Source organism: Tursiops truncatus, chromosome 1 (genome assembly GCF_011762595.2).
Source record: "Tursiops truncatus isolate mTurTru1 chromosome 1, mTurTru1.mat.Y, whole genome shotgun sequence".
NCBI lineage: Eukaryota > Metazoa > Chordata > Mammalia > Artiodactyla > Delphinidae > Tursiops > Tursiops truncatus.
The window spans coordinates 140064577-140090148 of NC_047034.1; the positions used below are offsets into that span (position 1 = coordinate 140064577).

General features: G+C 39.0%; 1 protein-coding gene across 6 annotated transcripts in view; it reads right to left on the reverse strand.

The window, feature by feature from the left end:
- The window catches only part of ZYG11B (zyg-11 family member B, cell cycle regulator), a 78625-nt gene extending 53303 nt beyond the window's left edge, over positions 1 to 25322 (reverse strand). Inside the window, exons 1-3 of one of the 6 annotated variants that reach the window (XM_019937786.3) lie at positions 25124 to 25321; positions 4415 to 4477; positions 2226 to 2391 (exon numbers count right to left, since the gene is read on the reverse strand). In XM_019937786.3, the coding sequence (XP_019793345.1) occupies positions 2226 to 2391; positions 4415 to 4477; positions 25124 to 25153 (259 nt within the window). In that variant the 5' untranslated portion in view covers positions 25154 to 25321. Of the gene's footprint in view, positions 1 to 2225; positions 2392 to 4414; positions 4478 to 23256; positions 23410 to 23577; positions 23737 to 25123 lie in introns of those variants that run through there. The other 5 variants (XM_019937787.3, XM_073789729.1, XM_073789723.1 and 2 more) reach the window with 5 other exon arrangements.
- Between the last annotated feature and the right edge of the window lie 250 nt (positions 25323 to 25572).

Below are 25572 nucleotides of genomic sequence, written 5' to 3' on the forward strand. Positions count from 1 at the left end.
TCCACTCCTGACTGAAGGTGGATATGATTTTTACAAAGAGATTAAATAATTCAGAACACTTTTTGGTGAAAAAGGCAGGTAATCACACTGGGGAAACACAAATGGGGACAGCACATTGTTTCTCTGACTCTCACTTTCCTCATCTGAAGGCAGTTTGAAAAACAGAGGTAGAAAACACATTTTGATCAAGCATATAGCCTCCCCAAGACATTACTCTGGAGGACAATTATTTAGTTACATTTACTTAAAAACTACTTTCATTATTTTATCCATATAAAGCATTTGCCACAGTCCCTGGTATATAATAGGCATTCAATAAATGTTAGCTGCTATTATTAACCAATAGTAGTCATATTTCAAAAGGAATCTGGCAAAGTTAAAACTTCAGTTAACATTTATTCTTTTGATTGACAAGACCAGTTATATATATAAATATTTAAATTGAGCTTGGTAAGTGTAATCATTCAATTGAGACCAGAAAGAAATGTTAGCACTGGCATGATCTCTTAAATTGTTGTGCAGCTTTGTAGGGGACCTTTAACTTTTTTTTTTTTTTTTGCGGTACGCGGGCCTCTCACTGTTGTGGCCTCTCCCGTTGCGGAGCACAGGCTCCGGACGCACAGGCTCAGCGGCCATGGCTCACTGGCCCAGCCGCTCTGTGGCATGTGGGATCCTCCCAGACTGGGGCACGAACCCGTGTCCCCTGCATCGGCAGGCGGACTCTCAACCACTGTGCCACCAGGGAAGCCCAGGGACCTCTAACTTTAACATGGATAATATCTACTGAAATTTACCCTAGTTCCTTTGGCAGGTTGGAAGAATTCAAAGACACTACAGACTTGAGCAGCTTAGTGAAAACCAAGGAATGTAGGTATCTTCTTCTTCCCTAAATTATTCCAAAATACCTCAATTACAGCCTTATTTCTCCCACCTTTCCTTGGAATGCATTATCTGCATTTGTGTTCGCTCTCCTCCTTCTCTCTCTCCCTCTACCTCCCTCCCTCTCTCCCTCTCTCTCCCTCTCCCTCCCGCCCTCCCTCTCTCTCTCCCTCCCTCCCTCCCTCTCTCTCTCTCTCTATATGCCAGATAATGGTATACACTTTTGCTGCGACTTTAAGTATACATAATAAATTTATATATTTATATTTAATATTTAATAAAATATAATATTTATAAATATATTTATGTTATCGGATTGTCCACAAAGTTTGTTCGGGCTTTTCTGTAAGATGTTTTGGCCAACTCAATAGATGTGTATGTGTCTGTGTGTATCTACATATTTAAAGTCACAACAAAAGTGTATACCATCATCAGGCATCTAGGAGCAGGAATACCTCTAATGTAGGTATAGGAAGGTTGTGTGGCAGTGAAAATAGCATAGATTTAGAATCAAACAGATCTGCATTTGAACCACGACAGTTATTAACACTGTGACTCTTAACAAGTTACATCTCTGAACCTCAGTTTCCTTATCTGTATATAAATTGGATAAAAATAGCTATGTTACAGGTTTTTGAGAAAAGTCAAATTCAAGAAAAGCATATAAAACGCCTGACATTATTACATGCAAGAGGCAATCAATAAATGATAATTATCGTTACTGCCACATTTTCATTCTATTTTATAGTTGTGGGAAAATTGTGTTTCTTACTTGTAAGAGTTCATACACCCTAAATATATAAAGGCATTATATCTCTTTCAACTTAAAACTTATATAGAGGTAACAAAAATTATCAATATACATAACCAGAATTTCACAGATAAATCTTTCATAATTTATTTTCAGAATTTGTTCTTAAAAACAGAAGTAATAAATTAGCTATGATTTCCCATTTCAAAGGTCAAAAGCAGAAACTAGTTTTTCCATAGTAGTATTTATTGATTTTCCTGCTGCCAAATGGTAATGTAAGGTGTTTTAGACCAGCAGACTTCTAAACTGCTATTTTGGAAGAGAAGTTATTTTTGCCTTGAGAATGGCTCCTCAAAACAAAACAATATAGAAGAAACAAACAAAAAAATGATTTGCCACATTAGAAAATAAAAATGCTTATCACAAATTATAAAGTAAGTGGCAGGATTGGCAAAAATAAATGAATTCCTTTTCCTAGAATTAGGGTTTTCTGTTATTTCTACGAAAATCATTAAATGGCCACAGTAGCACTTCAAAATTCAATGCCAATTAACAGCACATAATTTTTGTTTCCTCTATTTATTTCATTTCTTACCATGAAAAGCCATGGTCTGAAGCAGCCGATCAGCCACCTCCTGTGGGAATACTCCAGGTTCCTGCAGACACAGTGTTCCATCTTGCCTTGCTGAGCAGAACTTCTCAAGGTGAGTAGTCAGGAAATTCAAGCAGATATCAAGTAAGGAATAAGGAGATGCCTCCTCCTTGGATCCCAGGAAGAAACAAAGGGAAAACAAAAGCCAACAAGTTAGTTTCCAGAAAAGTGGAGAACAAAATATTCATTTCCTTGTTCAACAAGTACTTTTATTCAAATGTCTACCTTGTGCTAGATACCGTGTTAGACAGTGGGAATACAACATGTGGTCCATGTTCTCAAGAAGCAGGAAAAGAGAAACATTTAAACAAATATTTACATAAAGTCTATTAAATACTAAATATAGAGGATATATTGGGTAGTCACATAAGCACATAGCAGAGTACCCTAATCAGTCAGGGATGGTCAGGGAAGACCTCAGAGGCACAGCAGATTAATCTTCCTAACTTACCAGCCCTAAATTACCCTCTACTGCTCAAAATGTCAATGGACTTCATGGAGCTGGAGACAAAAGACAAAATTCTTAGATTGTTAGAAAGACGATGCCCGAGTCCTTCCAAAATCTAGCCCCAATTTACTTTCCAAGTTAATCTCCCACAAAATTCCTATCCCAACCTAACAGTTCAAATATGATCAGTTTATTTGGGTAAAAGAATGTGCTATAGGTGTTATCCTCAAAAAAGAAAAAGGTTAACCCAGTTATTCCAACCTGAGGAATAAAGAACTAATCAAATAAGCACAAAGATTAAGTATAAGGGTTTTAATTACAGAAATAAGCACTCTAAGTGTCCCCAACAACAATAATATAACTAAAATATAATTACAGTAGCTACCATCCATTAGGTGCTTTCTATATGACTCTGCTGAGTGTTTAACATGAATTATCCATTATTTCATTTATTCCTCACCCCTACTTTACAAAGCAGTGAAGGATTATCTTCATTTTTGAACAACGGAAAACTGGCTCAGAAAACTAACATCTTTCTCAGTATTCTACACACAGTAAGTGACAAAGTGTAAACTAAGACCTGGAGCAACTAAATAAATAAATAAATAAATAATTTTTTAAAAGGTAAGTTTTAAAAATTACATAGTTTATAGAACTTCCTCAACCTGATAAAGGTCATCCATGAAAAACCCAATTAGTATCATACTTAATGTTGAAAGTCTGAATACTTTCCCCCTAAAATCAGGAATAAGACAAAGATATCTGGTCTCACCACGTCAAATTCAACATTGTACTGAAGGTCCTAGAATTAGGCAAAAAAAAAAGAAAACCAAAAAGAAAGAAAAAGATAAAAAGAAATAAAAAGCATACAGATTGGAGAGGAAAAGTAAAACTGTCTCTATTTGCAGGTAACATAATTTTGCAAAAGAAAATCCTAAGGAATTCACACCAAAAAAACTATCAGATCTAAAAAAGAAAAACCAAAAACAAGTTCATCATGGTTATAGGATATAAGATCAATATATAAAAATACCTATATTTCTATTCACTTACAATTAAAAATACGAAAATGGAATTAAAGCAACAATTCCATTTAAAATAGCATTGGGACTTCTCTGGTGGCACAGTGGTTAAGAATCCACCTGCAAATGCAGGGGACACGGGCTCGATCCCTAGCCCGGGAAGATCCCACATTCTGCAGAGCAACTAAGCCCGCAAGCCACAACTACTGAGCCTGCGCTCTAGAGCTTGCGTGCCACGACTACTGAGCCCATGTGCCACAATTACTGAAGCCTGCACGCCTAGAGCCTATGCTCCGCAACAAGAGAAGCCACTGCAGTGAGAAGCCTGCACACCGCAAGGAAGAGCGGCCCCCGCTCGCCACAACTAGAGAAAGCTCATGTGTAGCAACGAAGGCCCAATGCAGCCAATAAATAAATAAATAAATAATTTTTCAACTTATTAAAATGGTTACATACTTTACAGTTTACAAAGCGCTTTCACATTGACACATTTGATATTGTAATAACTGAGTAAGATGGACAACAAAGACATTATTTTTTAAGATGAGGAAACAGACTTCACAAAAGTTAAATGGTTGGCCCAATGAAGCAGAGACTGTGAGCTGCCAACCCTAAAACTTGTTCTTCTTTTCTTCCATGTTAATAAAACCTTTTATTTTTACCTGGGCACAGGACCACTTGTAACAAAGACTATATATCTCTGTATCCTCTGCAGCTACGTGTAGCTAGGACAAATAAGAAAAAGTTCAGAGTAAGTAATTCTTCAAATTCAACTTCTTTTTTTTTGTTTGTTTTTTTCAAATTCAACTTCTGCATCACAGAACTTTGCCTATTCTCTCTTATTTCCTGTGTTGTAAGTATGAATTCTTTCTGCTTTTTCTACTCTTCATTGTACCATCTTTCTAAATGTCTAAAATTCATCACCCAGATGAAACAAGATGCCCTTTGACCTCCGTTGGTAAGTTTCAAAATGATCTATTTATTTTACAAAAGAGAAAATAAATGAAAGTTGGGTAACTATCAGAGGGGAGACATCTGAACCTTCTGAGTACATAATTTTTAGAAGTCATTTTAACAGAACAAACCCAGGTAGTAACATATGGACATTTATAATATTTAATTAATCATTCTAAAAAATTTTTTTCCAATTGATAAAATATGTCCACAAACAAAAACAGGTTTTTAGACCCCACAAATTTTTCCTTTTCAAAGAAAACTTCCCGTCATCTCTATGTTAATTCCGATTAGTAAGCATAAGACTTTTCTAGTCAGCTGCTCTTCTTTTGCGAAGTACATGTGCCTAACAGTTAATCCACCTGGGCTTTGGAGCTACAGTGCAAATCCCAACTTTTCATTTACTAACTGTGTGACATTGCACAAGTTACCTATCCTTTCTGCTCCTAAGTTTTCTCATCTTATAATGTAGATAATAATAATACCTACTTCATAAAGTTGCTGTGAGGATTCAATGAGATAAAACAGGAACCAAAGAACTTAGAATAATGGCAGTGCGTCTGGAAACACAGAGCTTGTAGGGGTCAGAGGCAGGATTCAAACCCAGGAAATGTAGCTCCAAGAGCTTATGCCCTTATCCACCATAATATACTACCTTTTCAACTTTATATACAAATTCTAAATATGTTATCTCACCTGATACTCGAAGGTCTGTGATGTGAACAAGGATAATCATCTCCATTTAAAGAAGAAAACAGAGACGTTATATATCAAGCCAGGGCAGGACTAGAACTGTACTCAGATTATCTGAGATCTACTCCAAAAACCATACGGCCATCTGTGACTCTCCAAATTCCAGTATTTTAAGCTAACATAGAAGTACTGATAGATCAGTATTTCCTATTTTAGTAGTAGTAGTAGTAGTAGTAGTAGTAGTAGAAGAAGAAGCCGTGCTGCAGCTTGCAGGATCTTAGTTCCCTAACTAGGGATTGAACCCGGGCCATGGCAGTGAGTGCCGAGTCCTAACCACTGGACTGCCAGGGAATTCCCCTTATTTTTAAACACACAGCAGCAGTACAGGAGGACTAACAAAGAAAGGACAAAGCAGAAGCTGGAATTCCATGTCTAAACAATTCATCTCTTGGAAATTCCTGCTCAGAAAGATTTTTCCCTTCACCAATTAGGCATACCCTAGGCAAAGTAAAAACAAAGTTCCTACTAAAAAAAGCAGAAGGGAGAGAAGGTCAAGTCTGATTTCATTTGGATCATAAGGAGATCCACACAGTTCAAAGACTAAACAATTTCTAGGAAGAACAAACAGGAAAGTTCTTTCTAATTAATTGAAATGGCTTCTACTCAATCTGGACCAACCCAGCTCTTCACTGCATTGCTTTTATCCTATCACTCTCCTAAAAAAAATTTCAAAGGCTCCATATCATCTATAAGCACAGTTCTCATGCTGGGAACACATTCAAGGGGTTCCTAGCAGAAGTGTGCCAGGGGACTAAAGCTACAGTATTAACTTGGCACATTTTAGAATAGCAAACACACTCAAAGCTTATTTGAGGGGATGAGAGTATGGGAGGTTGGGGGAGAGGTAATCAAGTTATGCAACCAGTAAATAACTTAAAATATTTTTGTACTGAAACAAATATATTATGTAAAAGGCAAACACTATATGAATTTTAAGATAAAACACAAGATTACCAAGAAATTCCTGTTTGTAACACTGGTTTCAAGTAATTCCCTTTTCTATCCCACAGCAAATTTAGTTCCCTCTGCTGTTAGAAGTTGGAAAAACAGAGACCTAAAGAATAAAGTGTAAACAATTTAGTAAGGTATTCGAAATGTTTTACTAACTGGCTCCAACCTTCCTTTCTAGCCGCATTTTCCACTTTTTCCTTCTCCCTCCAAACATGCTACCTACTAGATATACTAAACTGAGTATTCCCTAAAGAAACCTACTATTTACCATCACTTCCTAAGCACTTTAACAGGCACTTTCACACCTCTGAACCTTTTTTTAGATTAGTCCTTCTATGTGGCAAAATCTCACACATCCTTCAACATTCAGTTCTGTGACTATCTTTCCTAATTTCCAGGGCAGAATTAATTTGACCCTCAGCACCTGGGTAATTAATCTGCACCATTAACTATTAGCTATTATGTACTGAATGACAGTTGTGTGGTACCAGGCACCAATCCAGCAACTTTATATACACTTGCAATCTTCCAGACAACGTTGTTTTGAACAAAGTAGGTAAACTAAGGCTCAGAAAGATTAATTTACTATGAAAGATAACAGAGCCAGCAGATGGCAGAGCAAGAATAAAAATTACAAGAGTTATCATTCATGAAACACTATGTCTCAGGTCCTGGGTCAGAGCTCTTTAGATACATGAGCTCTTTCAATTTCTAGATTCTATGAATCAAGCACCATTACAATATGCATTTTAATGAGGAAACTGAGGTTTAGGTTAAATATCTTCCCCATATACACATGGCTAGCATGTTGATAAACTCGAACTCCAACTCAAAAATGAGGCCAAAGCTTATATTTTTAAGCTCTTAAGCCACTATACTATAATAATATCATAATCATAATTATTGGGCTCATTATTTGTTAACATAGGCTATGTGCTATATGCAATAAACTGCTAAGTACATTACATATATAATTTCATTTACTTCTCATTAAAATTCTGTAAGTTCTATCAGTATCCCCATTTTATGAAGATGAAGACACTGAGGCTTTAAGGGGTTTATTAATTTGCCCAAGATGATACAGCTAATAAGTGCCAGAGCCAGGATTAGACCCCAGGCAATCTGATTCTAGAGTTAAGTCTGTGCTTTTACCACTACATAGGCTGCCCTCTATACCTGACTCCAAAGCTAGTTTTCTTTTATAATTCTATGTTACACCATAGTTACTTATGACTGTATCTGTCTCCCCCACTAGACCATGATGCTGTTCAAGTTCAAGGAACATATTAACCCTTCCTGTATATCCTTAGCAGCCAAAACACTCCCTGATAGCTACCTGTTAAAAGAAAAAAAGAATGAGTTCAAATTAGAATAGTGGTAAAGACACTTGCCCAGAGTTACAGTATTTGTAAGAAGTGGGGCAAAGATGCAAACCTAGGTCTACTGATTATGAAGTCCATATCTTTTCCACTATACTGTACCATACCTCAGGACAATTATTAGTTTGTCACTGACATAAATGCCAAAAAACAACTTGGAGACCTGTTGGTTGTTGCAGTGACTCACACATGAGGTGATAATGCTATAGATTAGGATAGAAGCAAAGAAAATGGAAAAAAAATCAGAAGTGAAAAATAATTCAAAGGAAGAATTGACAAAATACAGTAAGTGACCGAATAGGAAATAGATGCTGATTTTTTCTGAATCCCCAGTACTTAGCACAATGCCCGGCACTGTACTAAGATACACGAGTATTCTCTGAAGGACTGACCAGCATTCATACAGCATACTTTTGACATACATTAGCTCATTTAGCCCTCACAACAGTTCTGTGGAGCTGGTATAATAGACACCATTTTGTATATGAGGATACTGGAGATCAGAAAGAACAGTGTACCCAAGTTCATCTAGTTAAAAATGTGGCAGAATTGGGCCTTGAACCAAAGTATTTAATTACAAATACCATGTCCTTTCTCCTATCCCATATAGGCCGCTCAGATGAAGGAGGGAAAAGGCTAGAGGAAGGAGAAGTCGAGATTTAAAAAAAAAAAACTCCATGATTTAAAGTAGTAGTTAACCAGGAGTAAATATGTGTGTGTGTGTGTGTGTGTGTGTGTGTGTGTGTGTGTGTGTGTCTAAAGAGCACAGTTAATCACACAGGATAAAATGCTAACATTTGGGGAATTTGGGTGAATGTCTACATGAGAATTCTTCGTGTTAGTTTTGCAACTTTTTATAAGTCTGAAATTGTCAAAATAAAAAGTTAGAAAATAAAAAATGAAATAGTAATTAATACTCCCATGAGGTCACTGACAAGACTGATAAGAAGACAAGACAAGGAATTATTTCTTCAGGGGAATTTGTTAAGACTGTGGAGAGTCTGTCTGCTTAGGCAAGTACAGAAAAGGAACTAATAATGCTTCTGTGAGAGAATTCAGCTGAACATACAGATTAAAATATCATCCCCTACTGGTGACAGTGGAGTCATAAGAATAGATAAATTCTCAGGGGAAGTGATCAGAAGCGATAACTAAGCCCTGTAATTAACTATCACATGTAACAGCAGGCAGAATGACATGGTCCCTGAACAATGGCTGAAAAAATATCCTATGGAAAACAGCAAAATCACCACCAGCCTGAAAGAACACCACAGCCCTTTATTTAATTTTTTTGGTTAACACAGTGTTTTCTAGAACAGGATATAATCCTGACATTGTGAATCATTCAAATCAAGTGTACCCAGATTAGTCCTCTCAAATGATGCTGGTCAAAGTATAAATTGGCACAATTTTTCTTGATAGAAAAGACTTAATTACAATCTTAAAAACACCCAGTCTCTGGGCTTCCCTGGTGGCGCAGTGGTTGAGAGTCGCCTGCCGATGCAGGGGACACGGGTTCGTGCCCCGGTCTGGGAAGATCCCACATGCCGCGGAGCGGCTGGGCCTGTGAGCCATGGCTGCTGAGCCTGCGCGTCCAGAGCCTGTGCTCTGCAACAGGAGAGGCCACAACAGTGAGAGGCACGTGTACCACAAAAAAAAAACAAAAAACAAAAAACACCCAGTCTCTGGATCTAGTACTTCATCTAAGAATTTACCCAAAAAAACCCAAAAAAACAAGCAAAGGGAAATAATCAGAGATATTAACAAAGGTATTTACACAAAGGGATTAATCAGTTTTTCTGACCCCCCTAAAATAAACCCACATATAGAAATGTCTAAAACAGGGGGGAAATGGCAAGCAAATTATGGTATTATCAACTCTATAGATAATTACATAGCAATATGTATGTTTCTGAATAACTTTTAAAGACAGTAAAATGCTAAGAATAAAGTTAGTCTAAGCAAAATAAAAACTGTACGTGCAGCAGGATTTCACTTAAACATCTATACAGGCATAGTAAATGATATTGCCTGAAAAGTTATTTCAGAAGATTATAAAGCTACCTCTAAACTAAACAATATGTTATGATAAATCTATAGAAAAGCGCAAGGGAAAGATTTAAAATAAAAAAGGATGGTTGACAGGACTTCCCTGGCAGTCCAGTAGTTAAAGAGTCTGAGCTTCCAATGCAGGGGGCGTAGGTTTGGCAAGGCCCCACGCCCCCCCAAAAAAAACAGACAGTGAATACCTTGGATACCTTGGGGGTGGGTGGAAGTGGCATAGAAGAATGGGGCACACAAGGGAAAAAATGGCAGTGGTTATCTTCTATTTCTTAAGTTCGATGCTGGTCTTTAGATATTTGTTTACTATGTTCCATGGCTTACCTAAATGTTTCATATAGTTTTCAAAATTAATAGATTATTAAAAATGAAAAAAGACAAAAGTAAAAATTTGTGGAAATGTAAATAAAGCTATATTCATGTTTCTGCTTTTCAAATATTATAAGATAACCAAAAATCAGTGTCAACTGAATCAATGATAGCCATACTTTTCAATAATATATGTATTCAACTAGTAAAAATAGACATTTTTTATTAGACTCAATAAAACTATCTTAATTTTGAATGAAAACATGTGCTTGTGTATTTATATACACACACTTTTATTTTTCCTAAATTGGCCATAATGTAACTTCTTACCACTGCTCCTATACCCTTTCCCAGTCTTACATTCTCCAGAGGTTTTACCATCTAATAATGGTGGACTGGGTTGGAAAAGGAGTCTTGGCAGGGTTTTCAGGGGAAAGGCAAGGGACCAGCTATGATGTATAAAGGGAAGTAGATAGGAAATAAAAAGGGAATTTTAAGAAGCACATCTGTGAATTCTATTCTATTTTACAATGTTCAAAAATCCACAAATAAAGACTTTGAGTTACTACAAAATGACTTTTGGCTGCAGGATTACGTTCCATGGATTATGACACTGCTCTAAACTACGTGGATCACAGCTTAAATAGTTATACATAAGCAATTAAAGAATTTCTCCTGCTATTAAAGCTAGGTATATACACAAATATCTGCTCTTCTGCTCCTGTCTTTAGATGTCACAAAGCAGAACCTTGAAGGAACAACAAAACAAAAGAAAAAAACAAAGAACATTGAAGAAAAGAACTAAGCTGAAAGGAGGTTAGGAGAGGTCTTGAAATGACACCACCTAGGAGAGACAGAGAAGACTTTCAAATGTTGAAGAAAAGAAAAAAAGAAAGTAATAATGAGAACCTTCATCATTAAACATCTGTCTAGCACTTCAATTTACAAAGCCTTTTCAAAACAATCATTATGACTCTATGAAGTAAGGAGAAAAGAGATTATTTTTGTTGAGGAAGCTGAGGTTCAGAGAAGGAATGTTACCAGTGGTAGTTATGCCTCCCCTTCTTTATATATGCTGTCCCCTCTCCTTAGAGTGCCCTTCCCTACCTGTCCATCTATCAAATTCCTACTCACACTACAAGAGCCAGTATATATGTCCACTCCTCCATGAAGTTGTCCCTCATATCCCAAAACACAGATTTAATCACACTACATTTTGTATATAGTTCTATTACAATCAGCCACTGTATAACTTATTTGTTTAGATGGCAGTCTCCCCCTCAAGACTATGAATTCAAGGAAAGTTAGTAGTTTTCAAATGCTTTTTGTCTATGGCCCACTTAAGTGGGGCAAAAAACCTCACAGCCTACCCATCCCTCTTGGTTCCCAAGTTCCAGTGGAGAACCATATTAACAAAGAAGTATCACTACAAGGGACTTTTATAGACATCTGCTTTAACAATAAAATGGATGTTTTCGGACTTCCCTGGTGGCGTAGTGGTTGAGAGTCCGCCTGCGGATGCAGGGGTCGCAGGTTCGTGCCCCGGTCTGGGAGGATCCCGCGTGCCGCGGGGCGGCTGGGCCCGTGAGCCACGGCCGCTGAGCCTGCGCGTCCGGAGCCTGTGCTCCGCAGCAGGAGAGGTCACAGCAGTGAAAGGCCCGCGTACCGCAAAAATAAATAAATAAATAAATAAAATGGATGTTTCCTATTTGAATAACAATACATTGTCAGTCTAAATTTGGAAATTTTTATGTCAAAAGTTCTATTAATGCAAATTTATATCACCACACACTAGATTAATAATAAAGTTAAATCAATGATAATTCACAATTAAGATACAAAACTAGTAACAGGGCTTCCCTGGTGGCGCAGTGGTTGAGAGTCTGCCTGCCGATGCAGGGGACATGGGTTCGTGCCCCAGTCCAGGAAGATCCCACATGCCGCGGAACGACTGGGCCCGTGAGCCATGGCCGCTGAGCCTGCGCGTCCGGAGCCTGTGCTCCGCAACAGGAGAGGCCACAACAGTGAGAGGTCCGCGTACCGCAAAAAAAAAAACTAGTAACAATAAAAAAAACTACTATCAACTTAAGACAACATTGCTGAGGCACTGATTACAAAGCTCTCTTCCAAGAAATTACTGGAATTCCAACAAGCTACATTTGTATGGTACATATTTGGTAGGAGCTTTGCAACACTTCCAAGTATCAGACAGACTTCTTCGTAAGCAGTCTCTGAGGAATCACACATTGATACTCATTAGCTCTTCCTAACCTTCTACTCATGGCTTTCTTTTAATCTTCCTAAATTTAAAATTTTCTTTCTTATACTCTCCTTCCTTGAAGTATTTAGTCATCTATGCAATACTCAGCTAGAGACATACTCAGTCACTTCCCTGTGACTTAGTTATATAATTTGCTGGTTGCTTTGTTTTATATATTTAAAAGCTTCATTCTGTGACTATATTGCCAGGATCATGACAAAGAAGCATTTCAGCATTCTAAGCAGTAGGCTACTTATTTCTAGCAAGTGGGGAGGTGGGGGACACTGAGAATTGACTACATATTGCAATTGTAGTCTACGGTTGGAGGAGACTGGGGCTTCCACTGTTGCTGGTATGATAAAAAATGAAATAGATCAGGCATCTTTTATATTTGGGAACTAAAGTCCTCAAAAATGCATCCAATAAATTAATAGTTGAATGAATTAGTAAGTTACTAGATGGTAACTTATCTCAAAATTCACTTTACTTCTCCTCATGAAACTACTTCAGGAAATATCTGACACAAAAAGTATTAAGATTTGGGGCTTCCCTGGTGGTGCGGTGGTTGGGAGTCCGCCTGCCGATGCAGGGGACGCGGGTTCGTGCCCTGGTCCGGGAGGATCCCACATGCCGCGGGGTGGCTGGGCCTGTGAGCTGTGGCTGCTGGGCCTGTGCATCCAGAGCCTGTGCTCTGCAACGGGAGAGGCCGCAGCGGTGGAAGGCCCGCGTACCACAAAAAAAAAAAAAAAAAAATTTTAAGATTGCCTTAATTTCTCGAGACAGACCTTGTGGACTTCAAATTGGTGAATAATAAGGTCTCTCTTTTGCTTAATTAAAAGGAAAAATACACTTTACAGATGATGCCAGTAACAGTAGCTTACAGTGAATAAAGCAAATTCACATCCTTTGTTTCATTTGATAACTTTATGAAGTAAAAAAGGAACTTTATGAGGCAAAAGGAAGTAAAAAGAAATATATTACAAATTTCATTTTACAGTTAAGGAAGCTGAGGCACAAAAATGAAGTGACGCTTCCAGAGGCATTGAGCTTAGCAGCAAGAATACTGGACCAAGATTTGAATTCAGTGCTGTTATACTGCAAATAACCTAGCTCTTCTGATCCTCAGTCCTGTCCTTTGTAGAATGGGGATAATATTAGTCCTTATCTCATGATGCTACTGTCAGGATGAAGGGCAAAGATGTGTTTAAAGCCCCCAGCACAATGCCTAACAGAGTAATAACTCAGTAAATGTTCCCTTCCCACTTAATAGTCATGATCTTGCACAAGTTATATAAATTCAAGTTTCAGACACACAGGGCAGAAGGTTCATGATTGTAAATTCTCAACAGAGAATTTTCCCATCCAGAGACCAAGTCAAGATAAATAAGTTCCTTTGTTTCCCTACACCATCAAGCAGATATTTTTTAGTCTACATTTTCACCAACAGTGTGGGCATTTTGTTAGGTGTTCGGGTCCTGGCTTTATGTAGTTGTCTCAGTTCCGACTCATACGACAGGCTAAAAAATCTCATCTCCTACCTGAAAGGCTCCTAGGACTGACAGATCCTCCAATAGAAGGTAATGGCTCTGACAGTGTTCCTTTTTTTTGTAACCCTGGATGATTTTTTCCTAAAGATTGGACCAGAAACCAGGTGACTACAAAGATTACAAACTTGACCATTTCAGTATTAGAAATAACTTTTTTTACTGACATCTCTCTGAAGGACTATGTAACACTGCAGTGAAAAGCATGGGTTTGGGAGTCAGACTGCCTGGATTAAAATGCCAGCTCTACCACTTACAAAACAATATAACTTTAGGCATAAATACTTAATCTCCCCATACCTCAGTTTCCTGATCTGTAAAATACAGACAATAACAGTACCTACATTACAGGATTGTTGTCAGAATTAAATAAATTTTAGGTGAAAGACACTTAGAACAGTGACTGGCATATATTAAATGCTCAATAAATGTTAGCTACTACTATACAATATAAACTCCATAGACCAAACACTATGTTTGTTCACTGCTGTATTCCCAGAGCCAACAATAATGCCTGCTACATAGTAGGCACTAAATGTTTGTTGAATGAATAAACGAACAGTCAAGCACAAAATTTATTATTAGGTGTATTTAAAATACTTATTTGCTCCTAGAGAAAGAGACTATATGTCTAGAGAGAAATATTAAGTCCCAAATCTAGCCTTGAAATTAAACAATGGGATTGAAAAGCAGACAAATGTCATTTGAGTTCATTTTGATATAAGAAACTTCAGATATTGGAACAATCTTTGATTCCTCATTTTAGTAGTATTCCATGGGAAATCTCTTTTTAGTTTATGGGGTTTTTTTCCCCTTGTATTTTTTACTGATTCAACCAAGTTAGACTTCCAGGAATAAACACCTAATGTAACCTTAGATTTGATATAATCCCTTTACCTTCTCTTTCCCCAAATACAATCATTTTACAAATGAGGAAGAAGGTCAAGAAGGTAGTACCAAAGGCACAGATATATTGTGCTCAAGGGTACAGATCTTTTGAATGATTTGGCATGGACTGAGGGGAATTATTTTTCTTTTTAAAAAAAACCCACCAACTAGGGAATTCCTTGGCGGTCCAGTGGTTAGGATTCTGCACTTCCACTTTAGGGGGCATGGGTTGGATCCCTGGTCAGGGAAACAAGATTCCACATGCCATGTGGCGCAGCCAGAAAAAACAACCACCACCAAAAAAAAACCACCAACTACTCTTTAGAGATCCCTAGACACCAAATAAAAATGCAGGTAAGGCAAGCTTCTTGCATGTGTCACTTCAAGGCTTGGGCAGTGTGGCAAATGGCTGTGTGTTATAGGGCAAGGAGCTAGATTTCTATCTAAAAAAGATCAAGGCCTGCAAAGGTAAATAAATCCCCTTCCCATCCATCTTAGCTCATGTAATAAAGCTATTCTAAGAAACAAAACAAAAATTCAGGTCAGTAATCACTGAGCAGATGAGCAGATCATAGGAATCAACAACTCATAGATATACTTTAGCATTATTTTCCTCTAAACTACTAGCATTAGTTTTGAAATATAATATGGTAAACAGAGAAGCTCGGTTAATAATGGAAAGAGCACTGGGCTTGCAGTCAGTCCTGGCTCTGCTACTTAGTAGCTGTGTGTCCTTAGGCAAATAAATTAACTTCTCAGTTTGCTTATCTGTAAAACCAATGCTAAACCTCCATCTCGACTACCTCACAAATGGCAGTGAGGAATAAATGGGATGTGTATGAACGTGTCTTTAAAATACTAAAGTACCATGGAAATATTAACATAATTGAATGAAGGGTTTCTGGTGTGAAAAATTGGGTAATATATTAATGGAGTTTACACAAAATTAAAACCTATAAAAGTAGCTTGGGACTTCCTTGGTGGTGCAGTAGTTAAGAATCCGCCTGCCAATGCAGGGGGCACGGGTTCGAGTCCTGGGCCGGGAAGATCCCTCATGCCCCTGAGCAACTAAGCCCGTTTGCCACAACTACTGAGCCTGCACTCTAGAGCCCGCGAGCCACAACTACTGAGCCCGTATGCCATAACTACTGAAGCCCATGCACCTAGAGCCTGTGCTCCACAGCAGGAGAAGCCACTGCAATGAAAAGCCCGAGCACTGCAACGAAGAGTAGCCCCCGCTCACCACAACTAGAGAAAGCCGGCGCGCAGCAACAAAGACTCAAAGCAACGAACACCCAATGTAGCCAAAAATAAATCAAATAAATTTATAAAGAAGAAAGAAAAAAAAAGCGGCATGCCCTGATTCCATAGTACTATAGGTAATAGAATATATCTACTTTACTAAAATATTTACCTTTAACATGCTAGAATCTTACTACATTTTTTTAAGAGGTGGAAGGGATCACAGAGAGGATTTAATACAACCTTTTCACTTTAGAGATTTAAAAATGGAGGCACAGAGAGATAAAATGATTTGCCATAGGTTAAAAGGCCTATGAAAAGAATATAACTGATATTACGTAACTAAGAACATTGAAACTTTTTTTAAATGCCCTTAGAAAAGGAGAATATGACATTGAACAGGCATTAAGATGCTTTTGAGAGCTAAGAAAAGTGTTTATACGAGGGAGAACTGGAGATAGGAAAAAAGAAAAAAGATCTTTATACAGAGCTAACAAAATGTTTAAATAATTAACCACCCCTCTACATTTACCAGTCACTGATTCTTTACTATCTGTATTTAAATATTCTGTTCTCCAGAAGGATACCTCCACAAATTACAGACAAATAATTTGTAAATTTTTATACAAAGGGATATTGCTTTGCAATTCATCTTGAAATCACTTGGCTTCTTCCCCAACTCTTTCTGATGAACTCTTCTGTACAGAAATGTTTATCCTAGGTCAAAAGTATCACTTAACGCTAGTAAGAGAAACTATCTGATCCAAAGTTTCTTACCCATCAAAACTCTTTTTCCCCTCAGGGGACCTGTACAGAGTGTCACCTTTTTTTCCCCTTTTTCATGACTCACATCTCAGTTAACATCACCTATGCACTTCTCTACAAAATACACACATTCTTTCATTGAACAAATATTTATTTACTTACTGTGTCTCATGCATTATGCCAAGTGCTTAAGACATGAAGCTGAAAAAATACAACTCTGTTCTTACCCTCAGGGCGCTCATAATCTGGAGAGAAAGCCAGCCTCCTTAACAAAAATACCACGACCACCGGGTAACTGCTGTAACCAAAGCACATACAATGTACAGGGGAGGCAAACAGGAAAGGAGGAACCCAAGGCTGCCTGAGGGTAAATGAAGGCTTCACAAGGAGGTAGGGTTTAAGGGGAGACCTGAAGGTTAAATAATCAAGAAGGGCACAGCATCTAGGTTAAAGTAACAGTGTAAGCAAAACTAGAGGCACGATAAACAAGCATGTGTGCTCAGTATTACTGAGCAGGAAATGAAACGACTTTTTCTCATAAAATGATTGGCTCATTAAAGAATTAAATCTTAAGGGCTTCCCTGGTGGCGCAGTGGTTGAGAGTTCGCCTGCCGATGCAGGGGACACGGGTTCGTGCCCCGGTCCGGGAAGATCCCACGTGCCGCGGAGCAGCTGGGCCCGTGGGCCATGGCCGCTGAGCCTGCACATCCAGAGCCTGTGCTCCGCAGCGGGAGAGGCCACAGCAGTGAGAGGCCCGTGTACCGCAAAAAAAAAAAAAAATTAGATCTTAAGAATCCTAGTATACTATGCAAAACTATTTGCTGAGCCCCCACTATGTGCTAGATGCTGCCAAGTACACAGGATACAGATCTTTGTAGACCCATTGCTGGCCATATGTACAGCTGCCACCTGAGTTCTGCAGTACAATCTGTGTGGCTGCAGCAGGGCTATAAGACCACTATAAACTAGTGGGGCCTAAACTGTAGGTTCCTTAAGCATAGTGAAGAGTCCACAAATTTACATGCATACCAAGTATGCTCTGTCCACAATAATATCTTGAAATGTACACTTTCAGTGCACAGTAGATACTGTTAGAATTAAGAGTACAGTATCACTTTAAAATAATACTTAATTTCTACCAGCCTTTTGGTTTTCTCCCCCAGCTGATGTATTCTAAAAGCATATTCCTGTCACGTGTCTCAAGCTTTTCAATGTTAAAAAGGTATCTAAATGCTAAACACAGAATGCCACCAACATCTGATACTCTCCAAATGCTTTGTAGAAAGACGATTTGGCAATATGGATCAAGAACCATAAAATTATATATACCCTTTGACATATTCAATAAATATGAATTACTTTTATAATGGAAATAACAGTACAAATATTTTAAATGCCTGAATTCAGTTTAGATTCCTACAGTCTCATAGAGTACAGGGAAGGTATTTGAAATAGCACAGACTTAGGGGTTGGACAAACCTGTGCTTGAATCCTGTTCTGTCACTTATTAGGTATATGACTATAGGAAAGTTACCTGATTTCTCAAAGCCTCAGTTTTCTTAACTGTGCAATGAGAAAGCATCATCAACCTCATGGAACTGTAAAGATTAATTAGTATATCATCTGATACACTGTGTGCTCACTAAATGTTTGAGATCATGCTCTCTAAATAAATGTCCCAGCATTCACGAATTTTGTTTTGGGCTTCCCTGGTGGCACAGTGGTTAAGATCTGCCTGCCAACGCAGGGGACACGGGTTTGATCCCTAGACCGGGAAAATCCCACACACCGTGGAGCAACTAAGCCCATGCGCCACAACTACTGAGCCTGCGCTCTGGAGCCCGCATGCCACAACCACTGAAGCCTGTGCACCTAGAGCCTGTGCTCCGCAACAAGAGAAGTCGCCACAATGAGAAGCCCGCACACCGCAACGAAGAGTAGCCCCCGCTCGCCACAACTAGAGACAGCCTGTGCACAGCAACAAAGACCTAACACAGCCAAAAATAAAAAAACACAAAGTTCTGTAAAAAGAAAAAGAATTTTGTTTTAACATTATTTTCCCATTTTAATTATTAGCATTAAAAATGTCTTTTATTCTATTGCAGATAATGACTATTTCTGCTACTTATTGGTTATATGTTTTTAAGGGTTAGCTTTAGAACCTATGCAAAAAGTAGTGTTCTAGCCAGCATTTCCTAATTCATGGATGATTCAATCATTAAATTCAACATTGATACCTATTTCATTTTGTATATTTAAAAATATTTTTTAATTGAAGTATAGTTGATTTACAATGTTGTACCAATCTCTGCTGTACAGCAAAGTAACTCAGTTATACACATGTAAACACCAATTTGTATATTTTTGACCATCTAATAAAATAATTATTTAAATTTTTCTCCTGTAAAAACAGAATAGTTGAGAGTATCCAAAAATTTATCCACTGAACATGTGTGAATTAGTGGAAATGAGAAAACTGGCTCATCATATTATAGTCACTCAGTTGTTATAACTTCATCTGAATACAGAACAACACAGTAATTTTAAATTATTTTTATTCTTAGAATGAACTGTTGGTTAAAGACAGGAAACACAAGCTGCACTGATGATGAAATAAGAGTAAATGAGTGCATTTATCTTATCAGGATTCTTAAATGGTACATCAAGGTATCTCAGTATTTTTTTTAAGTATTAAAAAAAGAAATGTGATGACAGTTATATACAATTTGGATTTTCAATATTAGAAATAAACTATCCGTACCTCCAATGTTTTATTTGTGGAGACAAGCTTGCAAGCAACAGTCTAGAACCATTCTTTTTGTTTTGTCACTTAGAAACAAAACAGAAAAATTATAAAAACTTACTGATTTTTATTGATCCGCCTCCTAGAGTAATGAAAATAAACACAAAAGTAAACAAATGGGACCTAATTAAACTAAAAGCTTTTGCACAGCAAAGGAAACCATAAACAAAACAAAAAGACAACCCACAGAATGGGAGAAAATATTTGCAAATGAAGCAACTGACAAGGGATTCATCTCCAAAATATACAAACAGCTCATGCAGCTCAATATCAAAAAAACAAAGAACCCAATCAAAAAATAGGCAGAAGATCTAAATAGATATTTCTCCAAACAAGACATACAGACAACCAAAAAGCACATGAAAAGATGCTCAACATGTCTAATTATTAAAGAAATGCAAATCAAAACTACAATAAGGTATCACCTCACACCAGTCAGAATGACCATCGTCAGAAAATCTACAGGGCTTCCCTGGTGGCGCAGTGGTTGAGAATCTGCCTGCTAATGCAGGGGACAAGGGTTCGAGCCCTGGTCTGGAAGGATCCCACATGCCGCGGAGCAACTAGGCCCGTGAGCCACAACTACTGAGCCTGCGCGTCTGGAGTCGGTGCTCCGCAACAAGAGAGGCCGCGATAGTAAGAGGCCCGCGCACCGCGATGAAGAGAGGCCCCCGTTTGCCACAACTAGAGAAAGCCCTCGCACAGAAAGGAAGACCCAACACAGCAAAAATAAATTAATTAATTAATAAACTCCTACCCCCAACATCTAAAAAAAAAAAAATCTACAAACAATAAATGCTGGAGAGGGTGTGGAGAAAAGGGAACCCTCGTACACTGTTGGTGGGAATGTAAATTGGTGCAGCCACTATGGAGAACAGTATGGAGGTTCCTTAAAAAATTAAAAATAGAGTTGCCATATGATCCAGCAATCCCACTCCTGGGCACATATCCAGAGAAAACCATAATTGAAAAAGATACATGTACCCCAATGTTCATTGCAGCGCTATTTACAATAGCCAGAACATGGAAGCAACCTAAATGTCCACTGACGAAGGAATGGATAAAGAAGATGTGGTACATACATAAAATGGAATATTACTTAGCCATAAAAAGAATGAAATAATGCCATCTGCAGCAACATGGATGGACCTAGAGATTGTCATACTGAGTGAAGTAAGTCAGACAGAGAAAGACAAATAGCGTATAATATCGCTTATAAGTAGAATCTTATAAAACGGTACAAATGAACTTATTTACGAAAGAGAAATAGAGTCACAGATGTAGAAACCAAACTTATGGTTATCAAGGGGGAAGCAGGGTAGGGGGTTGGGAGATTGGGGTTGACATATACACACTACTATATATAAAATAGATAACTAATAAGGACCTACTGTATAGCACAGGGAACTCTACTCAATACTCTGTAATGACCTATATGGGAAAAGAATTTTTAAAAGAGTGGATATATGTATGTATAACTGATTCACTTTGTTGTACACCAGAAACTAACACAACATTGTAAATCAACTATAGCCCAATAAAAATTAATTTAAAAACACCCACTGATTTTTAAAGTACAAAAAAAGCAAGAATTCCTAATTTAAGGTTAAAAAGTTAGTTCTTATCTATTTTGATGCCATAAGCATAATTAATTTCAATCTACACTGTAATATATATTCATTTAAAAATATGCTTTATCTTATGTTAATGTGTCATTTGTTGAACAGTAATGGCTGAAATTTAAGGTATTTTGTTCAGTATATTATTAAATAACCTATATATATAATTCAAAAATAAATATATTAAATATATATATTAAAATTACTCCACAGTGGTTTAGAGTCTGCCTGCCGATGCAGGGGACACAGGTTTGTGCCCCGGTCTGGGAAGATCCCACATGCCGTGGAGTGGCTGGGCCCGTGAGCCATGGCCGCTGGGCCTGCGTGTTTGGAGCCTGTGCTCCACAACAGGAGAGGCCACAACAGTGAGAGGCCCGCGTACCACAAAAAAAAAAAAAAAAAAAGAATGGCTTTCCTTTCCTAACTCTTACCCAATAAAACCCAGAAGTTAAAACTCCAATTCAAATGTCCCTTCTCAACAAAGCCTCCCTGACTTTTTCCGACCCTCCCCAAAGTCATCCATCCATTCAACAAATATTTATCAAGCACTTATTATGCACCAGGCACTATGTAGGTGTTAAAGATACAATATGAGGGACTTCCCTGGTGGCGCAGTGGTTGAGAGTCCGCCTGCCGATGCAGGGGACGCGGGTTCGTGCCCCGGTCCGGGAGGATCCCACGTGCCGCGGAGCGGCTGGGCCCGTGAGCCATGGCCGCTGAGCCTGCGCGTCCGGAGCCTGTGCTCCGCAGCGGGAGAGGCCACAGCAGTGAGAGGCCCGCGTACCGCAAAAAAAAAAAGATACAATATGAGCCAAACAAACACGGTCTCTACCTTCCAAGAGCTAATACTTACCTCATTGGGTTGCTATGAGGATTAAATGAGATAAAATATGTAAAGCACTTAAAACAGGGCCTATACACAGTCACGTTCAATAAATATTAGCTATCAGTGTTGCTGCCTAACCATACTATTTAAAATAGTTGCCATACACAAATAGATATCACTTTATACCTTACCCTGATTCATTTCTTCTTAGCATTTATAACTATTCTCATTACACATTTGTTTACTGTCTATCTTCCTTACCCCAAGGGACCATGCCTTTTTTTTTAAAACCGCTGTAACCACAATGCCTAGAACATTACCTGGCCCTCAGAAGCTAGTCAAAAGCCACTTCTGTATCATTGACTTTTATGGTCTGGGGGTAGAGACAGACATTAACCAAAAAGTCAGAGCAAGAAATACAAAATTACAATTGATGTGTATTCTATGAAAGAGAGTTACATAATGGACGTGTGTGACTTAGGGTTGTTTGGGAGTTTTTCTGATGAGTAGGCAGGGTAGCTGGGGTTTCCCTGACTTCCTTGAGCTGAGAACTCCAGGATATGCAGGGTTAACAGGCAAGAGAGAGTACTATTACAGGTCATTCACATGTGTTATTTGTTCTATCTGGTTTTCCACAACATAACTCCTGTAATTTAATCCTTTAGGTTTCTTCCTGAAAGTAGGATCCTTTGGGAAGCCACCCCTAGCTATTCAAAACACAACATAACAATGAAAATTTTGAAAAATATAAAATACGAAGCTTTATAATAATGTTTGGTTCTATTTATTGAGTGCCTACTACACCTGTTACACAAGGAAATTTTTTAAAGTAGCCTCTACAAATAATTCCTAGCTCATAATAAGCTAATACTTTGCCTTCTCTTCACCTCTCCCATACATATACTTTTACACTGTGTGCATGTGTTTTAACAAGTAAGGAAAAATCCAGTTAGTTGGAGACAAAGTCTAAACCATAACCATGTCTAATGTCTTTCTAGTCTCATTTCCTACTACACATCCTCATTCCTGCATTCTTCATGTCACATAAAGGTAATCCTGCTACCTACAATACATCCTAATTACTTTCTACTCACATTCACAACAAAGCATTCTTCCCCTACCCAAAATGATCTATATAAATCCTACTCACCTTTCAGGCCCAGCTCAAACGGCACTTTTGGATCCTAAATACCCAAAAAGGAGTTCATAACTCCCTCTGTACTCATACATTCATTCTCAGTGGGATGGCTAACACTTCCAAAAATCTAGCCATTTGGTGTATCTGATGGGACAGCTCTTTATTCTGAAAAGAAGATCATCACATCTTACTAAATTTCCTTTTTGCACCAAAAATAAGATTCTCAAACTCACTCTTTCTGTGTAGTCCACTAGTTGCCTCAAATTTCAGTTCAAGATTATATTTGTCAGATAGGAAAATGAGACCATAAAGTGAAATCATTCAAGCACCTACCTGGCCTGGGCACTGGTAATAACAGGAGTTAAGTAAGGCATAGTCACTGCCTAGAAGAACTCACATTTCAGGGGAAGAAACAGGTTAACATACAATGACAGTGTGATGAGTTGTGAATGTGAAGGATTGTTGTGGAGTCAGACACTGGAGATTGACAACCTAAAAATGCAGAGTCAGTGAGTTAGGGAAAGTTCACCGATTAAATAACTTTATAATAAACCACTTTCCAAAAAAGCAGATGGGGAAAAAACAGAAATTAACTAACCTCCTAGGAGAACATAATTACCAGGACTTCCTTTTGACTAGAATGTCTTATTCCTCCCAGAGACCAAAATTTAGATTGCTGCATATAATGGAGCAAAGGGTTCATTAAATGAACTGCAAACCATGTGTAACCCAACTCAATGAAAAACCCACTGAAGCTTCAAACAGGCAAGAGAGAGAAACAGGAAGGAGAGAGAAAATTTGCAAATGTAAGGCTCTCCCAACTAAAAGCAGAGAGGGCAAAACAAATGAAGATAATACAAGGTATTAAAGAGACTGTCACAATCTGACTGCCAAGCTGATTTTCGGTCTCCAGATGCTCTGGTCTCTGCCTCCAAACAAAAACCATTTGTTCTGAGTAATAGTAAAGCTTGTAAATAAATATTTTTAAATTTCCCAAACTGTAACTCCACATTAAAAGATACTCAAAAAAAAACACATTCATTTTAAAACGTTTTAAGTTATTTCTGTCAAAAGGCTAGATATCTCATAAGGCCATAGTATGCATGCCGGCCCTCACCCCATGCCTCACTCCATCACTCCAAAACACACTATCACTCAGGTTTTGCATTGACATTAGGTAATAAGGCTTGCAGACTCTCTCCAACACCTCCAATCTCCCTCTTCCCTCTACAAAAAAGAAAAGGAAGAAGAAAGAAAGCCTGCGACCCGCTATCTGCCCGCCCTACAGCTCCTGGGAAGCAATCGTCCTCAAATTGTTCCTGCTTAAACCCTTGAATCCCGTAGAAGGAAATGGGGACAGCTGTGAGAGCGGGGAAGAGAGGACATCCGATAAGGGGGAGAGGAAATGTGGATGGTGGAGGACGAAAAGGAGAAAGGATACAGAGAGGAGAGGGCAGTGGAAATAAAATGGTGAAAGGGGGTAAGAAGCGAGAGCAAAGAGCAGGAGCGAAAAAGAGGGAGGAAAAAGAAGGACGGCGTAGACTTCCCAAAAGAGAGAACAAGGCAAAATGGTAGAGGAGAAAAGGAAGGTCGGGTTAAAGGACGAGGAGGAATAGGCAAAGGGGAACGCGAAAGAAGCTGTCACTGGGGGTGATTTAAAAAAAGGGTGTCACCGAGTGGCGAGAGATTAAGGGGGGGAGGGCTGTCACCCCAGTAGGTGGCTGGAGACCAAGGGGAAGAAGGAGTCGGTCACCGAGGGGGAGGTAACAAGGTGGGGAGGTAAAGGCAGGAGCAGACGGGGCATCAGAGCTGGGGAGGGCAGGGCCGCGGGGGCCAGGGTGGCTGGCGGCTGCGGCTCAGGCAGGCCTCGCTCCCTCACCATGGCTGCGCCGGCCTGGTCCTCGGGCATGCAACCTCTGTCCTGGGCTCCGCGGCGGGCCGGGCCTGAGCCCGCCCCCAGGCTGAACCTGCGCGGGGGCTCCAGGAGGCTCCGATGAACAGCGGCTCCGGGCTTGGCCCAGGCCTCGGCCTCCCTGCCTCACAAGCTGGAAGGGTAGCAGCCGCAGCCGCAGCCCGACCCGGAGCGCAGACTCCGCCCCCGAGGCCCCGCCCTCGCCGCCAGCAGGAGCTTGGCCCCGCCTCCTCTCTCTCACTGCGCAGACTCGGCGGAGGAGTACCAACAATAACCGCCCCCACCTGCCCCGCCCCCGATTTCTGGCTTCTCCCCCTCCCAGGCCCTTAAAGGAGCCACACTTACTCAAATAACTAGAGCTTATAAATAAGAGCTTTAAATACACGACGTAACAGGAGATTAGAGCTGTCACTCCT